Source organism: Carlito syrichta, unplaced genomic scaffold (assembly GCF_000164805.1).
Source record: "Carlito syrichta isolate Samal-C Ts95f unplaced genomic scaffold, Tarsius_syrichta-2.0.1 Scaffold314346, whole genome shotgun sequence".
NCBI lineage: Eukaryota > Metazoa > Chordata > Mammalia > Primates > Tarsiidae > Carlito > Carlito syrichta.
In genome coordinates this window covers 3,476-24,493 of record NW_007258442.1, presented here as the reverse complement: position 1 = coordinate 24,493, position 21,018 = coordinate 3,476, and the positions used below count along the sequence as shown (strand labels likewise).

Here is a 21,018-nt window from a genome sequence, read left to right as displayed (position 1 = left end):
AAAAGGTTGTCATATCTATATATTTAATTACACGTATCTATAGTTAAATTTATATCTAGCTCAGTTGTACTAATGTTCATGTGCATCTTTCCTTTTTTAGTACTTCCTAATTAGCTTTTTCTCTTTCACAATGGAATCAAATCCAGGTCACAACACAATTGTATATAATAACTAAGACTCCTTCAAAATAGACATATTCTATCTCATTTGTTGATTACCACATTTTTTTCTTATTGAGAATCTGAATGAATCTATATGTACAGTGCACCATGATTGGATTACTGTGCAATTGCCAAAGTGTGACTTTCTGAAAAGGAAAAAAAAAAAATCTGTTTTTATGATAAAGCAAAGCACCAGGTCTTATCTTCCACTGTCAGGAGATTTTGCCCTTGCTTTCTGCCTGATCGCACACTATAAATCATGTAGCAGAGGGGGAGACAGTGATGGGCAAAGACAGCTTTCTCGGTGTTTCTGCTTTGAAGAATACAGAAACATGAGGGCATTCCGTGTCAGTGATTTGAAGGAAAAATTCCTGTTTGACAACTGTGGCATGCAGTAGTACAAATTCTTGTGGTTTGGCTGTTTATATCATTTGGTAAAATGTCAGAGTTGTAATAAATATCGATACCAAATGATGTATGTGCATTCAGATTTTGTCTGTAAGAATAAAGGAAGGGTTTTACTTTTATTCTGTTACATTTTATGGTGAATTTATTTATTTATTTATTTATTTAAGATAATTACTAATGCAAATGGCTTATATTATGGTTTCTTCAAGAAACTGCAGTCAAATGAAACGTAAGAAAAATGCTAATATGTACACTCTTACCAAGTGAAGATAAGGCATAGTAATGTAGATATTAAAATCAAAACTTGATTAAACATTGCAGACTGTGTACGCTGAATGGCTCTGTGTAGATCGTTCTAAAATAACATAGAAAAAAATATTATAAATTTTGATACTAAATATGCATGAGTCTGAGTAAATTTATTTCTATGCATTTCATTTCAACTATCCTGTACATGTATATGCACCAAATACATATACTTTAAGCATATTTTCATTTTTGCCTCAATCTAAATATAATTTATCACAGTATACTTATCACAAAGATAGTGCTATGGGAAGACCAAAGCACCAAATTTCAGTTTATGCCTTACAGACAACTGGACAGATGTTGCACTTACTCCCCCAGAACCCTCCAAGATAAGCATGATCTGTCATGGAAAATTCTAATTTCAACAGGTCAGAAAATAATATGTTCAATTAGGAGAGAAGTAATAGCTGGGAGAAACTACAATCAAAACTCATCATCAGGAAAATTAACATAAATTAGGCCAGACAATTTATACTAAAAAAAGAAAAAAGCTAAATAGCCAATGAATAATTTTTTTAAAGTTTCATTTCATTAATATTAAGAGATATGTCAACATAAGACATGCTATACTTACCTTTTCAATTGACAGTAAAAATAATATTCAGTATTGTTTAAGATGCAAAAAATAAGCACTCACTACGACTCAGATAATTTGTTAATTTCTAGAAGACAACTTGGTAATATAGGTCAAAACTCAGACATAAATTCTATTTCATGCACGCATTCATTCATTCAATAAATATGTACTGAATAACATAATTTCTAAAACTTAACCACATGGAATTCATCACAGATGGATACCAATATTTATGTATGTTCATCTTTATTATGAAATTACATTATTATATAAAATAATACATGCTCATTACTGTGAAAATAGCTAAAATATACAATAAAAAATCTTTAAAAATGGATTGATACCTATTAAAGAGATTAAATCACATCATTAAAAATGATTTGAAGATAAATTTTTAATAACATAAAAACTTGTTCACTTCATACTAGTATATGACAAGAAATTCGAATTATAAATTCAAACATACAATATAATTTATGATATCTCTGTATGTTTTTCACAGAAAACATAAGAAGTTTATAAATTATTACTAATGTAGCCAATTTATGGACTTTTGTAATTTTTTACTTTCTGGTTTGTGATTCATCTCAATTCTTTTATAATAAACTCTTAATAACCATAAATAAGTAGAGGGCAAAATCCATAGCTTCATGAATAATAAAATTTCAGTGAGCCATGATTCCTTTACCATGCATTTAGCCAGAACTGACATAAAAACAAACAACTAATTTTAATTTCATCTCTCATTCTTTAGTTTCTAATGGCAGAGGTGTTAATGAAAAGAAAAGCAAAGAAAAACTTAGTACTCATGAGAGAAGATACAGAAATAAAACAGAAAATGAATTCTAAAGTAATATTGCAAAACAGTTCTTTTGTCTTAAATGACTAGCTAATGGCTCCTTTCTTGGTTAGATTATTTTTTCCAACAACTAACAGCACAGTAATTAAAAAGATGTTTATTTTTTCTTGGTGTATTTTTTCATTATCATTTTAGGCAATCTATATTTAGTCAAACAGTATTTCTTTGAGGGCAATTAAGACCACCCAATGTTTCTGCAAACCATTCCACAGGCCACACTCTCCCACTCTTTGGCCATGTACTTTAATGAGACTCTAGTGGTTACTGGATATAAATGTCTAGAAACATTCATCTGGTTATGAATACAAAAATGTTATCCTAATAAATTTTTTGGCAAAACCTTTTGTCATAATGTCTGTTTAAAACCCATTTAAGTGAAAAACAAATTTGTTTCCAAGAATGTATAATTTGAAAAGGAAAAAATTAATAATTTTGAACCTATACTCTGTGTTTATAGTGTGTGTGCGTGTGTGTGTGTGTGTGTGTGTGTGTGTGTTTGGGGGAGACAGGCAAAATGTGTGTATACACACACAAATGCACAAAGAGGGACCCCCAAAACATGCAGTTATCTTTTGGAGGACAGTCCTCTTGTAGTACACTCAGAATTTGTTCCTCTGAATCAAACAGTCAACCATAGTTTTTATCTGGAAGTTCTGAGAAGATTGCATCATGATTTGCAGAAGAAATGCTCTGAGTTGTGGCAAACAGGGGACTGGTTCTTCTACCATGATAACACAACTGCCCACATTGTGCTGAGTGTTCCAAACGACATGATCCCTGTGCCTCACCTTCCCTATTCGGTTGATCTCACTCCCAGGGACTTTTTGTTGTTGTTTCCCTCATGGAAAAAAATCCTCAATGGAAAATGTTTTGTTGATGTGTAAGAGGTGAAACAAAAGTAGCAGAAACACTAAAAGTCATCAAAATCAATGATTTCAAAAGAAGTTAAATCACTTGCCTTTCAGAAAGTTTATCATATATAGTAAACCCATATTAACATTTGTAGAATGAATGTTAATACCAAATGTCTTACAGCTCATTTATAAGTGCTGAAGCCTACAGTAAACACATTTTGGTCAAGGGAACCATTCCTTCCAAGCAAGGTCAGTCTTGGGCAAAATGCAACTGTGGCACAGCTCTGAATTCTGTATCTCTAAATCTATTTCCTGCTTTCTCTTTTCCCTCCTAATATCCAGTTCACAACACAAGTCAAGCAAACCTAAAAGGGTGACTTTAAATGGTGGACTTCTGGCTCCCATACAGGGCCTTATGAAACTCCACAGATTTTCATGGAATATGTGACGACCTACAGGTGAAGATAGGTTGACAAAAATCACTTACCTAAATCCTTATAACAAGGGATCCCACTATGCATCAACCAATTGCCTTGGAAGGGACGGGTAATTTTATTCTGAAGACTGGCTAATTGGTTAGACCAGTCTAAATAGCAATTACGTTTTCAGTGACACTGAGAAAATCTGAACCATTTTTGTTTACTGATCATAGGACCTTATAAAGTTAGTAAATTGGTAATATGGACATTTTACAAGTTTTTATTTAGGATACAGCAGATTGGTCACCTGAGGTCTGCTAATTTACAAATTTCTGCTGTATATCACTTTAACAGTTTTTACCAAAAAAGGCTCATTCTAGGGGAAAAAAAGGCCTATTTACTATGATACTAAATTAATTTAAAACAAGTTTTAAAAAACACTTAAAAATTTTATTATAGTTAAATAAATTCTAATAGTGTGAGTTTACATTTTATGGAAGACAGCAGAATGAGAAAGTACAAGACTAGGACCCCAATCCTCTTTTTTTCTGTTTAACCTAAACATTGAAGTAAGAAATGGTTTAAAAATATTTTTGTATTTGCATTTTCTTCCTATACTTACAATCATATTTTCCAAGGCATGTTTGGCAAGCCAACAGTTTAGAAAGACCGGGACAAATAGATTCCTTAAGGAAGGCCAGAATATCTGAAAAACAAACCAAAACTAAACTTTTACCTCAAAGCAAGAAATCATATCCAGCAAGTTAAAAAGAAATATAAAACAAAAAGGGTTATTAAAGATAATTTAATGATTTAAAATATGTAACATATTTTAAACATATTAGTAATGAAATGCAAGGAGTAGATATGATCTTCATTCACCAAGTCTTTCTTACAAAAATTATTGCAGAAGTAGAAAGAAAACAGTAACCTCTCACAAGATGTCAGATAACTATGTTAATTCTATCATTAAATATTTTAGTTTGATGGTTTGTAAAAGACATAGCTCTTTTACCTGCAACTTGAGATGTCTGTTTCTTTGTTTTGTTTTGTTTTGATAATATTACCACTTACATTCTTCAGAGTCAACCATTTTTGGAGACACTGGGGAATGATTTTCAATTAGAATTATATTTAGTTAGCCTGTCATTTAATCTAACTCCAGTTGCTACTCCAGATAAATCACTCAAATTAAAATAATTGTCGGAAGTGAACAACAGTTTCAGATAATATCTACTTATTTTCCAAATAAAATTCAAATAAAGTAGTACAAGTATAATCCCAACCGACATTAGTATAACTCTATCAAACTGATATTAAAACATAATTTTGCAAATGGGAAAGTGCTGAGTTACATATTTATGGGACTGCAGTTGAACAGAATTATCATGGAATTGGTAATAGACAGCACTTTGATAAAGAAGCAAATTGTTGGTTGCCTGGGTCTCCCACAAACTCCTTACTAAGGAGAGACTTGAATTTAGTAAATCCTATGGTTAAATTAGAGATAAATATATTCTTTAATATGAGAAACTTTTATAAAAACAAGATATGAAGTAATTTCTAGTATTTTCAGATAGTATTGACATTTGCTCAAATGTCTTCTCCAGAGCATATATTTCTAAAAAACATTTCATTTTGCTATTGCACTAAATCATTAGTTTTCATTTATTTACAAAACTCAGTTATTCAATTGAGTTTACTATTTTGTTCAATACCATGATTCTAACCTAAATCTAAACTCATTTATCCTAGCTACTGTATTATTTAACAGTATTTAGACTGAAAAATTTTACTTAAGTCTAATTACAAAATCATTTTAATTTTTTTTTTTAGGACTTACTGAGATAATGAAGGGAACCGCGTTAATTATTTCCAAGATGAAGGGTATTCGTAAAATCTGTTCCCAGATGTTTCCCTTCCAAGAGAGAAGGAATAAAAATGAAAGTCAATTTTACTAAATCCTTTTAAAGGGGAAAAAAGACAGCACTCAAAATTTCTCTAGTCATAAGGATGATTACATTAGCAGAATACTGAATTTTACATAGAGATGCAACAATATGGGAGATTATTTTTCTCAGTGTAATTGTGCTCTCGCAATTTTGTAGTAAGGTTAAGAAATAAAACAAATGTTCAGAGTAACCCATAGATACTGCACATAACATTTTTATCATTTAATATGTACTGGAAGAAATGCTACTGATAAAAATAAGACACGCTAACAAAAACTAAAGAATCAATTAAAAAGTAACTCAATCTGAATTTTATTTATGGTAAGTATATTCACTAACTGTAAAGCATATCAACAATTTGTGAAACGCATATGCTTGTTAATCATTGGTATTAATATTGTTTTTACTTTAACAGATCTTAAAGAAGGGACTTTGTCAGTCATTTAGATTCTAATCTCCCAACTCATACTGAAAACATATTACTATTTTAATGTTTTTAATTGAAATATTTTATTTAGCATGTTCATTAGGACTGAATGAATAACTTGCAGGGCACAGTGAAAAACGAAAATTTTGAAGCTTCCTATTAACAAATTTTTGACAATTACAAGAAGATAATTACAAAACATTAAGCCAATCATGGGGACATTCTAGGTGTGGAGCCCTGTGCAACTGCGCAGATTACACACCTGTAAAGCTAACACTGATATTAACTGTCACCACTGAAACTTTCTTGATTGGTGCCCTATGATAACAAACTCAGAACTTCCTAATTCAGTTTATTCTCTTATGAAGTAATCTATGTATTAGAATATATAATTAGAATACAGGCAATCTGATACATGACATTCCTGTAATTGCCAATTACCTTATAACACTGGCAATAAAACTGAGAATCTTTCTTAACTTTCCTTTAAGTCCCAAAGTCTTAAAACACTACATTGATGAAGTATAGCTCTAAATCCCAAAGCAAGGTTCTAGATCAGCTACTGTGTATATGCTAAGATATTAAGTAATAGGTTGTGTTAGCATTGGTTTATAACGCTACTCCTCCAGTTTACATAAAAACATAGTAAGGTAGAAGAAAGGGAAGCATTAAGACTGTCTCCATATAGAAACATTACTGATGCTGAGATTCTTCTCATCAACCCAGGCCAAATGAAAAGGGCTCAAAGGAACCATTTAGAGAGCTTGGTCCTAACATGGAGAGTGTAATTAACTTAATACCCAAAACATTTAAAAATTAGGACAGAGGGGAAAAAAAGATGTCTAGGTTAAGAGCAAGCCTCAAGCCCTGTTTTAAGACAAAAATGTCTGTCTTCTGAGAACTAGGTGTAAAGCCTAAAGAATGAAACTATTCAATAAATAGGACTGTGTAGCAGAATGTGAAATGGAACCTTAACAAATGGTGGACCTTGAAAGCCCAAGATCTGTGTCAAAACCCTCATGACTAGCCTGAGACACGGAGAACCCCAGGAGCTTCCGCCAAAGGCCTCTGCAGGACCTCAAAAGTTCTATATGGGAGAAAGAGACAGTACTTGCATCTGCCACGCAGAGCAACACAATGCCAGAATAACTGTGACAGGCAACTTCATCCCAAATGATGACCACACCTTACTCCCTGCCTTTCCTCAGTCCTGAAGGGGCCAGAATCAGCTGGCATCAAATAAGAAAGGAATTGGAAATAACAGATAACCCCATGATGATCCCCAGGCCCATGTTCTGAGCTGAGCACACCCTGAAGCCTTATTATATGGTAATTTTAAATTTTTGCTTATATTTATTATAATTTCTTATATACTAAACTTAGATTTCCCTTGTGAATAAAGAAACCAAAATAACTCAGAACTGTCTAAGATTTCATCTAATCAGAATGGATATGAAGGCGGATGTGTGGATTTTAGGAATTTTACATTGCATAGTTTGCAGAATGCTTAACGTTTGGCTTCCTCTTTTCTTGCATTTCTATTTTTCATTGTATGTCTTTCTTCAGTGTTAATGACTGGTTACAAGAAGAGAGATTTCTCTTACTAGCAAGAAAGAAAAGGGGGCAATCCCCTCAGGTCCCCTCCCACTGTGGGAGCTTTTCTGTCCTCTTAATAAATCCTACTTTCAAACAAAAAAAGAAAAAGAAAAGAAAAGAAAGGAAGGGATGGGAACAGTTACCACTGGTGATACGGAAGAATATTTCTATTAATACACAGCAAAATTAGCATAAATGGTGACGCACTGAGTGAATTTAATTCATGGTAAACAAAAATGTCTTATATGTCTTGTGGTCCTCTTCTCTTCATTTCCACGTTAATTTGCGTATTATGATTTTTGCTTACACCATTAAAAAGTGTTAAAACTTGTATCTAACTGAGATGGCTTTGTTTCTGCTTTATATTCCATATAAAACCCAAAGTACTCTTTCTAAAATGTGAAATTTCCATTAGCAACATAATAAAATCCAAACTCATCATTATATTATATGAATCTTAACAATTTGAACTCTGGCTACTGGTTTGGCTTGTACTTATAATATCTCTGTGCCCATTCTGAATTCAACTACAGATCAATCCACACTGTCTTTTATATAGCTCCCTGAACAAACGAGCCTATTTCATACTTTAGCACCTTTGCTCACATGTCTTCCTCTATTTGGAATGCCTCATTTTCAATCCTTCAGCACTAATCTCTTTGGCAAGTGTTTGCAATAATATTTTACTGAACAAATCTCTCTATTATGTTTTTTGGTGCCTAATTAAGTATATAAATGAATAAATGAAACTCCCAAATATTTTATGCATACTCTTCCCCTCCTTTCATAAGAGATTTTTTTTGAGCTTTAGTATTTATATTTCTATTTAACCCAAATGAAAACATTTAAAATTACTGTATCATTTAAAACTTTCCTGCATGTAGTTATATAAAAATGATTAAACTTGTAACCACAGAGTTCAACTGAAATTTTCTGAAGTTAAGAATTTCAAAAGTTCTTGTCAATATGATCATGTTAAGTAATTTCAGTCATGTTTTAGCTTCAACTTATAATCAATAATAAGCTAACGATTACCAATACTGCATCAATAGCTCATATCGATATTTTATCTCTGAGATTCTGATTCAGATAAACTGCCTAATGCATTGCTTCACATCAGTGCCTCAAAAGCAATTTATATACAATATGTCTAAAGCAAAATTTATGATTTGTTACTTGACTTGACTTTTCAGTATTGGTCTCTCAGTGAAACCAATACTGAAAATCTAAGAGAAACATTTTACACCTCTCTTTCACACACTACCCAAGTACAATCTATCAAGGCGTACTGATTCATAAATGGATCTTGAGATTTTCTGCTTCTCATTCTATCTCAGTTAACACTCTTTGATTTGTGACGCCTCCAAATTAGCCTCCATCCCTTCATTTTTTCCCCATTCCTGCTCATCCTCTACACTATTACCAATTCCCTGCACACTCACCCTACCCCAGGTCCACTCACTTTGCAACTATTGACCTATTCAGACACTTTCACAAAAAGACAAAAATCCTATTATAACCTATCAGGTACTATCTCATTTGGCTTTCGTTGATTGACTTTTCCACTTTTATTTTGAAGGTCTTGCCATCCACAGACCTTTCAGTCCCTCTGCTACACCTTAGTATATACTTTGGCTTATAATTCAAAAGGCTTGGAAAATCTTCACATTTTCCCCCCAATTTCACATTGCCAGGTTACTTCATACATGCCTGTTAGCTCTCAACCAAAATCTTAAGAGTTTTTTGAGATTTCTCTTACCCTTTTATCACACATCCTCCAGGCAAGATCTGACCCCTGCATTAGGTTTCCTGATCCTCCATCAATTTATTTTGCATTTTTTAATTTATATATTTAATACATTACAAGACTAGATTTTAAACTCTGTGAGGTCAGGGTCAAGTACCAGTGTATTTCAGAATTGTACGATCAATTCTTAGCACAGTGCTTGATGGTCTGAAGCTCCTAAATAAAGCTGCCAACCACTGCTGATTCATGGCATGTGTGTTTTGTGACAAATGAATAAACTTTTCATTAAGGAATAATTAATATGGTCTAAAATTGTACACTGGGGCAATGTACTTATTGCTTAAAAAGTGATTATCTTTTCAGTTATATTCATTAGGTTTAATTTTAAAATATCAGGTTGTCTTCTGAACTAGAAGATGTACTCATAAATTATCACCCCTGAAAACAGCTAATGAAAAATAAATATAGAAAGGAGCCATAGGTTTAATTGGCCACTAGGGAGACCCAATAAGCCTACATCATAAAAACACACAGGACAAAAGCAATTATGATTAAAAAAAAAAAAAATGCATCCATAGAGTGTCACTATTTAGAAACTTATGAAATAAAATTCAAAAGGGAATCTCAGTACCTTTCAAAATTATATTTAATATGTATTTAATTTAATCTTACTTTCATAAATGAAGGGAAAAGCACTAATCTCCTTCCCAAAAGTAACTTCTTAAAAAATAGTTTCTTGAATTATCACAGAAACAAAAATAAATGAATAATGATTGTTATCACTTACAAATGGGCACTAAACATTGGACTCACCTGGCACAAGGATGGGATAAACAGACACGGGCCAATACTAAAGAAGGTAGGGAAGGGGGAGAAAAGGGGGAATAAAGGATACAAAACACTTACTGGGGACCATGTCCACTACTTTGGGGTGGAAGGGAGAGGCTCATCAGATACCCAAACCTCACCTTCACACAAGGTTATACTTATGTAACAAATCCTCACAAAGTAAATTATAAATATTTTTAAGTTTCTAAGTAGTAGCTCTATCTAAGAGTGTAATACTCTCTATATTCCTCTTATTGACATAATTTAATGAAATATAAATAAGCATTCATCCAACAATTCTACATTTGGCCTGGACACACAATTTTTAATCAATAAAAATGCAAAAAAAGATGTGATTTTCTAAATGTATCAGGTTATTTTTATCATCAAGAAAAGTGGAAACCTAAAGCTATTATCTAAATAACTTAAGTGTACTTAAAAAATTTTGAGAGCTGGGTTCGGTGGCTCAGCCTGTAATCCCACGCCTTTGGAAGGCTGAGGTGAGTGGATTGCCTGAGCCCGCGGGTTCGAGACCCGCCTGGGCAGCAAGACCTCATCTCTACAATAAATCAAAAAACTAGCCAAGCGTGGTAGCGCATGCCTGTAATTCCAGCTACTCAGAAGGCTGAGGCGGAAGTTTCGCCAGAGCCCAGCAGGTCGAGGCTGTGGTGGCCGGGAGCGGCCACTGCACTCCAGTCTGGGAGACAGAATGAGATTCCAACTCCAAAAAGAAAAAAATTTGAGTTATCACTGTTTTGTTGTTGTTGGCCCAGTTTAAACCTAGGAAGTTTATATAAATATTTTAATCTTTTATGCTAAAAATAATTATATCTAAAATATTTATCAAAAAGGGCTGGTAACTTGTCTTCTTTTAATGAATTTTAAATAGTGAATTATCCTTAAGGCAGTCTTATTTTGTATTTCTAAATGTAAATTCGACAATATTTACATTTAACATTTTTAGAGTAAGATAAGCAAAATCAGCAGTTTTTTAAGCATAGTAGGAGTCTTAGACTAAATCCTTTGTTCTTTTCTAGAAATAAGCCTGCATGACATTACATTTTCAAAATTTCTTTTTGTTCCTTTTTTTGGTAAAGTGATTATAGAAGAAGCACAGCTTTAGCAACAGGTTTCTAGGTATAGTAAACTTTGTTGTGCTGGGGTATTTTTTTGTTTGGATGAATGTGTGTGTATAAATAGAGTTCTGTTTTGAAAGTAGTTGATAAAGAATTAAAGGATATTTATGGTGACAAAATAATAATAACTATGGTTATTTTGCCAACTAATCATAAACATGAACAGAATAATGGTTGAGCACTGACCTGTGCTTCTGTATGGTAGAAGACAATATAAATTGATGTCATGAATTTTAATTCATGATCTGCTAACCTCAACATGTATTTTTAAGAGTTTTTGCTAAATTTCACTTTAACTTATTAACTTTTGGTTTTCAATAATTGCAGTTTCTGTGGGAGTTAAACTGTTTTATTTGTTAAGTATTTAGTTATGCTTATCTTAGAATGTCTAATTTCAATAATTTTAAAGTGTTTGCATAATGGTGCATTAAGTGTAAATGGTGCATTGTGTAAATTAGAATATTGAATATTGAATATACACTTATTGTATATATAAGCATATACCTATATACATATGTAAAAAATATAAGAAAAGGACATGCTAACTTGTTATTAGTATTGCTATTTCAGAAATGTAAGTATTAAATAATATCAAGAATAGATACAATTTCTAATGCAATGCAATATATATTTCGGAATGTCTGACTATTATATTTCCAAAGATCTAAGATGATGAAAGGAGTAAATTTTAGATTGTACTATACAAATGTGCCTTATTTATAGAACATAAATAGTTACCAATTACTTAACGTATTCATTCCAAAAAATTATCCAATATTCTATTGAAGGGGTCATGAATTTAACTAAATTTATGAGCAGAAAAAAAGATAATTAACAGCAGCCTATCCTACTGTCACATAACTCTTTTTTATTATTTCTGCTTCCCTTGTAACATATTGGATTTAACTACCATCTATGTTTTCTCCATGTAAACCATTAATGCTTATGAGAATCAAAATGGAAATTTTATATATCACCTAGCACTGCATGGATCTTATCATGTTCTTCTCTCATTTTATAAATGAGAGGATGTAATGAATTATAAATATCATCATCATATGATTGTAATGGAAAATTATCATGAACCGTGTGTGTGTGTGTTTTTTTTTTTTTTTTTTTCTGAGTTGGAGTCTCACTCTGTCACCCAGACTGGAGGGCAGTGGCCGCTCCCGGCCACCGCAGCCTCAACCCGCTGGGCTCCGGCAATCCTTCCACCTCAGCCTTCCAAGTAGCTGGAACTACAGGCGTGCGCTACCACACCCCGCTAATTTTTTGATTTATTGTAGAGACAAGGTCTCGCCAAGTTGCCCGGGCGGGTCTCAAACCCACGGGCTCAGGCAATCCTCTCCCCTCGGCCTCTCAAAGTGCTGGGATTGCAGACTGAGCCACCGAACCCGGCCCTGTGTGTGTTTTTACAATTACTTTCTAAATTAGGGCTAAAAGCTCTATTAGCAAACACCACAGTTAACTTCATATTTCTTTTTAGCCAGAAGTTGGAGCAAAAACATCCACAGATGAAGATAAATATTTTGGTCATGTTATATTACTGTAATACTCTTGTACTAGTGGAATAGATATAACTAATTTGCTCAAAAACTCATATTCCTAACTGTTTAAAGTTTCACTTTTTCTGTAATGCAGTCAATATTCATCACATACTTGCATGTTAAAGAACTTTGAAGACAAAATCTGAGATATTAATTTATTTGATGTTTATTTTGCTTTCTTTTTCTAGCTATCCAAAATCCAGATTTGCCAACCAGTTCGTATTTATAGAGCACTTATCTTGACAAGGAGATATGCTAATGAACCATTACAATACCCTTCCTCGATATCTTATTTTATACTGCTTATCACTGAATTTAGTATTTTCTAGATAATTTAGGGATTTAGGGATGTGTGACTACCATTTGTAAGCATTTTTATTTCACTTCTCTAGCTTAAAATTATTCTTTCATGTACCACCTTCCATATTCTGTACTCAGGAAATGGATAATTTTGCAAAGCTAAGTCATTACATCTCACGTTTCTATTCTACTTTATTCTTACACATAAACTTTGCTTCATTCTTCATACTTCTCACTTCCCTTCTAACTTCTCTCTTCTTTAGAAAATGTAGATGTTTTTTATCATAAGGCAGTCTTCCTTGCTTCATCTTATTACTTATAGTCAGCTCCTGCTCCAGTCAAACAATATTCTCCATTTAATAATTATCACTCATATCTGTACTCCATGATAACTGGTCTCTTATAGGTAAATAGGAAATAATCTATTTTCTAAATGCAACGGACTTTGCTAAGCTTCTTATAGTTGCTAGAATTCACATGCTTTCATGTAACACTTTTCTTTCTTAGACATTTCTAACATCCTATTTCTTCTGCTAATATTTAATCTGTGTTTATTTTTTGGAAGCTGTTATTCTTTTATTTCTACACTTTCTTATTCATAAATCTACCTTCGTATAAATTCATATTATCCTCTTTAGATAGAAGTAATGAGAATTTAAAAGGAAAAAATATTGAGCCTGAGAAAAAGGTGAGTTTAGAAAAAGTTTCTTCCTCCCTGAAGAATGTCATCTTCAAAATTCTATGTTTTAAAAAGTGAGAAAAAAATTGATATGCTAGGTAAGAATTCCTCCAAAAACATAACCTTGAGTACAGTTGCTAAAGAAACCATTAACAAAAATTAGTGATATATGATATTAAATAAATCATTCCAATGACTTTCTAACATCCTTGTCTATTATTCTCTTTCCTGATTGAAAGTTTTCTCACTCTCTGAAGAATGTCATCTTCAAAATTATATGTTTAAAAAAGCGACAAAGAAATTGATATGCTAGGTAAGGATTTCTCCAAAAACATAATAACCTTGAGGACAGTTGTTGAAGAAACCGTTAACAAAAATTAGTGATATGTGATATTCAATCATTCCAACGACTTTCTAACATCCTTGTCTATCCTTCTGTCTTTCCTGATTGCTGTGTTCTTCATCCCAAACCCACAATATAAGCATCTTCATCAGCATGAATCTTAGCTTCCTCTTTGGTAATTAACGCATGCATGATAGACTTTCAGGGTTTCCTTTACCATCTCTGTTAAAATGATTGCCAACTTTTAATAAATCTCTTTCTCAAAAGTTCCAGATCCTCATTCTCAGTGTTCTGCATGCCATATCTTTGTTTGTCCGCCAGAACTTCAAATTCAAAACCAAATCCAAAATTCATCTATCTGGGCCCCAATCTAATTTTTTTTCTCAATATAATAGTGTCTTAGTTTTACTACCATATTTCCAGTCATTCAAACTGAGAAAATATTAGAATGCTATGAATGTCCTTCTCTTCACTATCTCAGCCTATCAGCTGGTAACTTCTTTAGATCTATCTTCGTAATTAATCTTTCATCAAAGCTAGCAACTTTCTTCACCCAAGCAAAAATTCAAAATTGGTTTTCCTTTCATACTGCAACATGTCTTAACTGAGTACATGAACTGCTCCTTAATGTTTCTTTGACCTGTACTACAGAGATTTGAACTAATATACCTAAAGCTGAATTTCAGTTAGAAATCTCATGTTAATTATCTACCAACAACTTAAAAATTATATGCTGCTATACAATGTTTCCATATTCTAGCTAAACATATTTATTATCCCTCCATTTTATAGGTACAGTCTCTCCTTTACCTGCCTTTGCTAATTCTATCAGTCCCTAAGTGCAGTGTTTTCATATTGTTTTGTTGAAATAACTATGATTCAAGAACTCATCTGAATCAGTCAAGTATTTGTTTTTCATCCCATGATATGACCTCTCTTTTTTGAAACCCCTGGTATTTTCTTTGTACTTCACTGAAAGTATTCCTAATAGTCTGCCTTGTATTATTGCTGTCTAAATAATTTCTCCCTTTCTTGATTGCAAAGTCTTTGAGAACAGAACCACGCAAAGTGTAGAGATCTCATCAAATAGGAGCTAAGTAAATACTTGTTAAATTGTATTAGCCAAACAAAGCTTTACCAAATTCTTTAAAATTATTAAAATAATTCCTAATGGATATATTTTTGCTCTCTCAATACTCTTTATCCAAAAAAAAAAAGGGAAAAAGAAAAAAAAGGTTGAGACCAATAAAAAGCCATTTGCTTGCCTCACTTATATATAAGCATGCATATAATGGGTAAGTGAACCCATAGGAGCTAGTGAAGCATTTTTAAATCATCAAGGAAAACATTACTATATTACTACAGCTTTTTATCACCTAAAAAGAGATTAAAAGTAATTAAGGTGGTTTAAGAAGAGCCCACCTTATCCCCAAGTACAAGTTATAAACAGAGGAATACTGAGTAAATGCTAGCAATGTGTTTTATTAGCAGAACACTGCTAATTAAAATAACTTACCTTATAACTAAGATAGCCAAGTAGTATTGTTTCAAATAGACTTATCAATGCCACTGAAACCTAAAATAAAAATGGTAACTTAATGAGAAAATGAAACAAAATTAAAATGCATATTCATGGTTATATTATTAACACTAAATAAATAATTGTATGTAATCATATATGTGTATATATATAGACATCATATATATTTGCATCACATGTACATATACTATAGGAAATATCTGTTAGCATTTTGACTTCTATTAGTAGGCAGCAGGCTGCAGGCCATAGTTTGCCATCCCTTGCACTATAGCTTTGTTTCTATAACTTCTAATACTCCTTAATAAATCATTTTATTTTTTATTCAAAATATAAATATATGATAAGAATACTCAAGATTGACAGGTGTTTACATGATACATAAAGAACAGGTGCCTCTAGGTGTATTTTCCTGATGCATAACAACCACAAAAACTGCCCACCACAAATAATTGCCTTTTCCTCAGCAACATCATCTACAAAAGTCAGCATTTTCCTTCAGAAAATACAGAAAATCAAATAAAAGTTTCAGTTGAATAATATATCCAATCTTATCACCCACCTAAACAAAGTAAAAATTCAACATACTTGAACACTAAACAAAATAGACAATACTAGTACTCCAAGTTACTTTCAGATTTTATTTGAATGAACTTCATAATCAATTTCCCTTATGCACATGGATGTGCTAGTACTGCATCTTCTAAACATGCTTCTATCTTTCTTTATAAAATCTACCAGAAGTACAATTTCTATTGTTTCACTACCAAAAAATATATCATTGCAACAGAAAAAGTGACTAGAAAAGATAATGAAATATTTCTGTTTTAAGTACTCTAAGTACTTAAGATAGATAAATAAAATCAATTATACACACATAACCAGAAAATGATTCAGATAAATACACATATATATGTTTATAGGTTTCTGAGGCTTAAGACAATGGGATTGACAGAAACCCTAGAGATTATATTTTGTCTCTTGTTGGAATAAAACTGAATTTAAGTGAATATTACAACACAAGAACAACAACAACAAAATGACAAATACATAGCAGTGGAAGTAAAATATATTCAGAGGTGTATGTAGTAGCCGGGTATTATTAAGATAGAAAATTCAAATATCTTTCATTTTCAAATCATAATCATCCATGCCTTTTTCTAGAGGTACATAATAATAGATGATCTCTAAAACATTTTTATCATGTTATTCAAAATACTATCTAAAAATGAGTATTATTACTATTTTAAAATATCACTATTAAATAAAAGCAATTTAAATACATCAAAATGTATTTCAAGATAATGACTATTCACAATATATTAATTTACTTTTTTTTGCTTACTTTAAATGTGCATTTAACTAAAGAATAGCATAAAATGGAACTCAGAGATTAAAATACATTTTAATGAACACTTTAATATTTTTAAAGTTTTGTATTAATTACGGTTACACACTGCAAAAAGTCAGTGTAAAAAATAACCTAAACATCTAAACAAAACATGAACTCTCTAGACATAATAAAAACTTGATTTCATAGTTATCATCACACTGCATATAAGCTTAAAATAATTCATTATCACACATAAAATGTACAGACTTCACAATCATCATGACTTTTTTTTTTTTGAGTTGGAGTCTCACTCTGTCACCCAGACTGGAGTGCAGTGGCCGCTCCCGGCCCCCGCAGCCTCGACCCGCTGGGCTCCGGCGATCCTTCCGCCTCAGCCTTCCGAGTAGCCGGAACTACAGGCACGCGCTACCACGCCCAGCTAGTTTTTGATTTATTGTAGAGATGAGGTCTCACCAAGTTGCCCAGGCGGTACTGGAACCCGCGGGCTCAGGCAATCCACGCACCTCAGGCTCCCAAAGGTGCAGGATTACAGGCTGAGCCACCGAGCCGGGCTATCATGACTCTTAAAGGCAGAGTGTGGAATGACAGCCACTGGAGACTTAGACTGGTGAGAGGGTGGTGAGTAATGGGTGAGTGATGACAAAGTGCTTAATGGGTACTTTCTGGTGATGGATACACTAAACGCCTGAACTTCACCACAACTCAAATATCCTTGGAACAAAATTGCAAGTGTACCCATTAAATTTATACAAATGAAAGTTTTTCCTCTTTCCTCCAGACTCAATTGTCTTCCAACCTCTAATTTTTTTTCATGTTGGTGATCGTATTCTTCAATTTAATGTGTACTTTAAAAATTAACAGATGATAAAAAGAATCTGTGGGAACTAAACAGAGAGAAAGGAAATAGAGATGTATACAGTTCTCTGGGCCTGAAATCCAGTAGAAAAACAGAAGGAAAAAAAACAGAAGAGGTATCAGGGTCTATAGGGAATACTTCAATAATTTAATTCAGATATGCTGTTCTCTCTCATATTTCATTACTCTTTCTCAAGGACTCTATTTATGAGAGGGCATACTCTTTGCTTTATTTATAAGATTAATTGCTTAGGAACTAAGTAAGCTCTTACTATTGGTGATATGAGTCAGTCTTTCATTTGTTCATTCATTTAACAATTATTTATTGAGATTCTACTATACTACAGACACTGAGGATATAAGAAGCAAATGTTATCAGCTTGGATTAATTTTAAAGGAATTATAAAGCAGGAATAATTAATGTATATATACATTATATAGCAGGAATAATTAATTTGGAAAATCTTGTGGAGTCTTAAAACACTAGTTTACTTCAGTTTTCTCCACATTCTCAAAAGCTCCTTAAAATCTAATCCTGATCACCAGGAAATTCTCAGATGCAGTGTTCAGGCAACTGAGAAGAAAAAGAAATTTTAGTCTCAGATGTGCATGGAGATTAATCAGGCAGAAAGACAGACTCATATTGACTATCAGCAGCTTTCTCTTCAATAGTATTTCTCTGTGATCTATGAATAGACCCAGAAACATAAGGATAAAACAAAATTGTACATAACCTGTAAGCCCCACAAAGGTAGACTTCTGTTCACCCAAAAGATATGAGACCTATAAAAAGAATGATAAATGTTAGTTTTTTAAAAATGTGAAAAATCCATTTGCATTTAAAATTCAATTAAAATTTGAAATATTAAAATAATGCTTAAAAGCACCAAGTATTACATTAACATAAAAACATAGCTGTTTGTATTTTCTTTTTGTTAATACTCATTACTATTCCAGTAAAAATATTTTAAATTTCATTTTCAGTCATTGTTAATGAATTGAAATATGATGGAACATTATTTAAAGAATGATATGGAAGGGCAAAAAAACCTCAAACACCTTATTAGATAATTCTTGGCTGTAAAGTTACTTAAGGGTCTTCTGTAAATCCTATGTTTTTGTTATTTTTTTAAGTATAAATATTTAGGAAATACACACTCAACAGTATAAATCATCAAAATAAAATCAGTAACAGTGTACAACACAATAATATTTCAGATTTTAATATTTATAAAATATTTAACATGCCACTGGGGCAAAAATAACTCTGACCAGGATGAGCATAGAACATTAGACTAGACAAGGAGTGACTGTTTTTAAATATTTCTAAAACAATATGTTTCCTGATGTTAAGAAAGTCTTATGCTTTGCAAATAACATCATAACACTTTCCATGTCCAGCTAATTCTAATTTTGCACAACTTAGACCTTATTGATTCTGCATCATTCCATAAATAATTGATTCAAATGAGAGTCACTCACAGCAATACAACCTACTCAGGGAAAGATAAAAATAGTTATTTTTCATGCCCTCCCAATAGAAATAATCCCCCCATACAAACGAAATCAACTCACTGTTTATACAGGGGGTGCTAAAAACATGAATGCACATTTTAAGTATGATGTATGAGAGCATTAATCAAATGAATGCTAGTGTCACCATGCAACAGGCAGGACAAAGAAAATGGTGGAAACACAGTTGAACAAATGTCATACTACACATTGCTGCATATTTAATTCAACTTCATAAAGTAACACACAGATAAAATCTCTTAACATGTGTTAAGAGATATGGAAGGTCACTACATAATAATAAATGGTTCAATCCATCAACAAGAACTATCCACCCTAAACATATATGCAACCAACATAGAAGCACCAACTTTTATAAAGCATCTTATAGGTAAATGAAAAAAAGACACTGACTCTAACACTATCATAGCTAGAGACTTACATACCCCACTAACAACTCTAGACAGATCATCAGTACAAAAAAATCAACAAGGAGATCCAGAACCTTTATGCGATGTTTGACCAAATGGACTTAATTGATACCTACCGAACACTCCACTCAGCAGCCATGGAATATACATTATACTCATCACTACATTGAATATACTCTAAGATTGACCACATCCTCGGATATAAATCAAGTATAAACAAATGTCATAAGATTGAAATACTGCCAGGCACCTTTTCAGACCATAGAGAAATAAAAATAAATTATCAACACCAACAAAGTTCCCCCAAAACCCACAAAGATGTGGACACTAGACAGCATAATACTGAACAACTCCTGGGTCAACACAGAAAACAAAACAGAGATGAAAACATTTCTAGAAACAAATGAAAACAAAGAAACATCTTACCAAAATCTCCAGGATGCCATGAAGGCAGTACTAAGAGGGGAATTAATATATCTACAAACACACATGAAGAATATGGAAAGATCCGAAATTAACAGCCTAACAAATCACCTGAGGAAGCTGGAAAAGCAAGTCCACCAAACCCTAACTTCAGCAGAAGAATCCAGATCACCAAAATAAAGGCCCAAATTTAGGGCATAAGAAGACAAAAATATAATACAAAAAATCAATGAAACTAAAAGCTGGTTCTTTGAAAGGATAAATAAAATTGGCAGACCCCTGGCTAGATTGACCACAAAAAAGAGATAAAAAGCTCAAATAAACTCACAGGATCACATCTGACCCTGAAGAAATACAAAAGATTATCAGAGATTACAATGTACACCTGTATGGAAACAAACCTGAAAATCTAAATGAAATGGATCTGACATCACACAACAATCACAGGTTGAAATAGGAAGAAATCGAGACAACAAATAGACCAATAAAAAACCAGGAAATCAACTACGTCAAAAGTAAACTATCTACAAAAAAATAACCCTGGTCCAAATGGCTTTCCAGCAGAATTCTCCAAAACATAAAAGGAGGAGCTGATACAAATCCTATTGAAAGAATTCCAGGCAATCAAGAAAGATGGAACTCTTCCCAAATCATTTTATGAAGCTAATATCACATTGATACTCAAACCAGGAAAAGATTCAACAAAGAAAGAGAACTACAGGCCAATAACCTTAATGAACATAGATGCTAAAATTCTCAATAGG

General features: G+C 32.5%; 1 protein-coding gene across 3 annotated transcripts in view; it reads right to left on the bottom strand.

Annotated features, from left to right (window-relative positions):
- KCNT2 (potassium sodium-activated channel subfamily T member 2) overlaps positions 1-18,666 on the bottom strand; it is a 296,411-nt gene extending 277,745 nt beyond the window's left edge. For 2 of the 3 annotated variants that reach the window (XM_008071505.2, XM_021719277.1), the window contains exons 1-5: positions 18,623-18,666; positions 15,659-15,718; positions 5,431-5,505; positions 4,210-4,293; positions 830-924 (exon numbers count right to left, since the gene is read on the bottom strand). In XM_008071505.2, coding sequence (XP_008069696.2) covers positions 830-924; positions 4,210-4,215 — 101 coding nt within the window. In that variant the 5' untranslated portion in view covers positions 4,216-4,293; positions 5,431-5,505; positions 15,659-15,718; positions 18,623-18,666. Of the gene's footprint in view, positions 1-829; positions 925-4,209; positions 4,294-5,430; positions 5,506-15,658; positions 15,719-18,622 lie in introns of those variants that run through there. The other variant, XM_021719278.1, reaches the window with a different exon arrangement.
- Between the last annotated feature and the right edge of the window lie 2,352 nt (positions 18,667-21,018).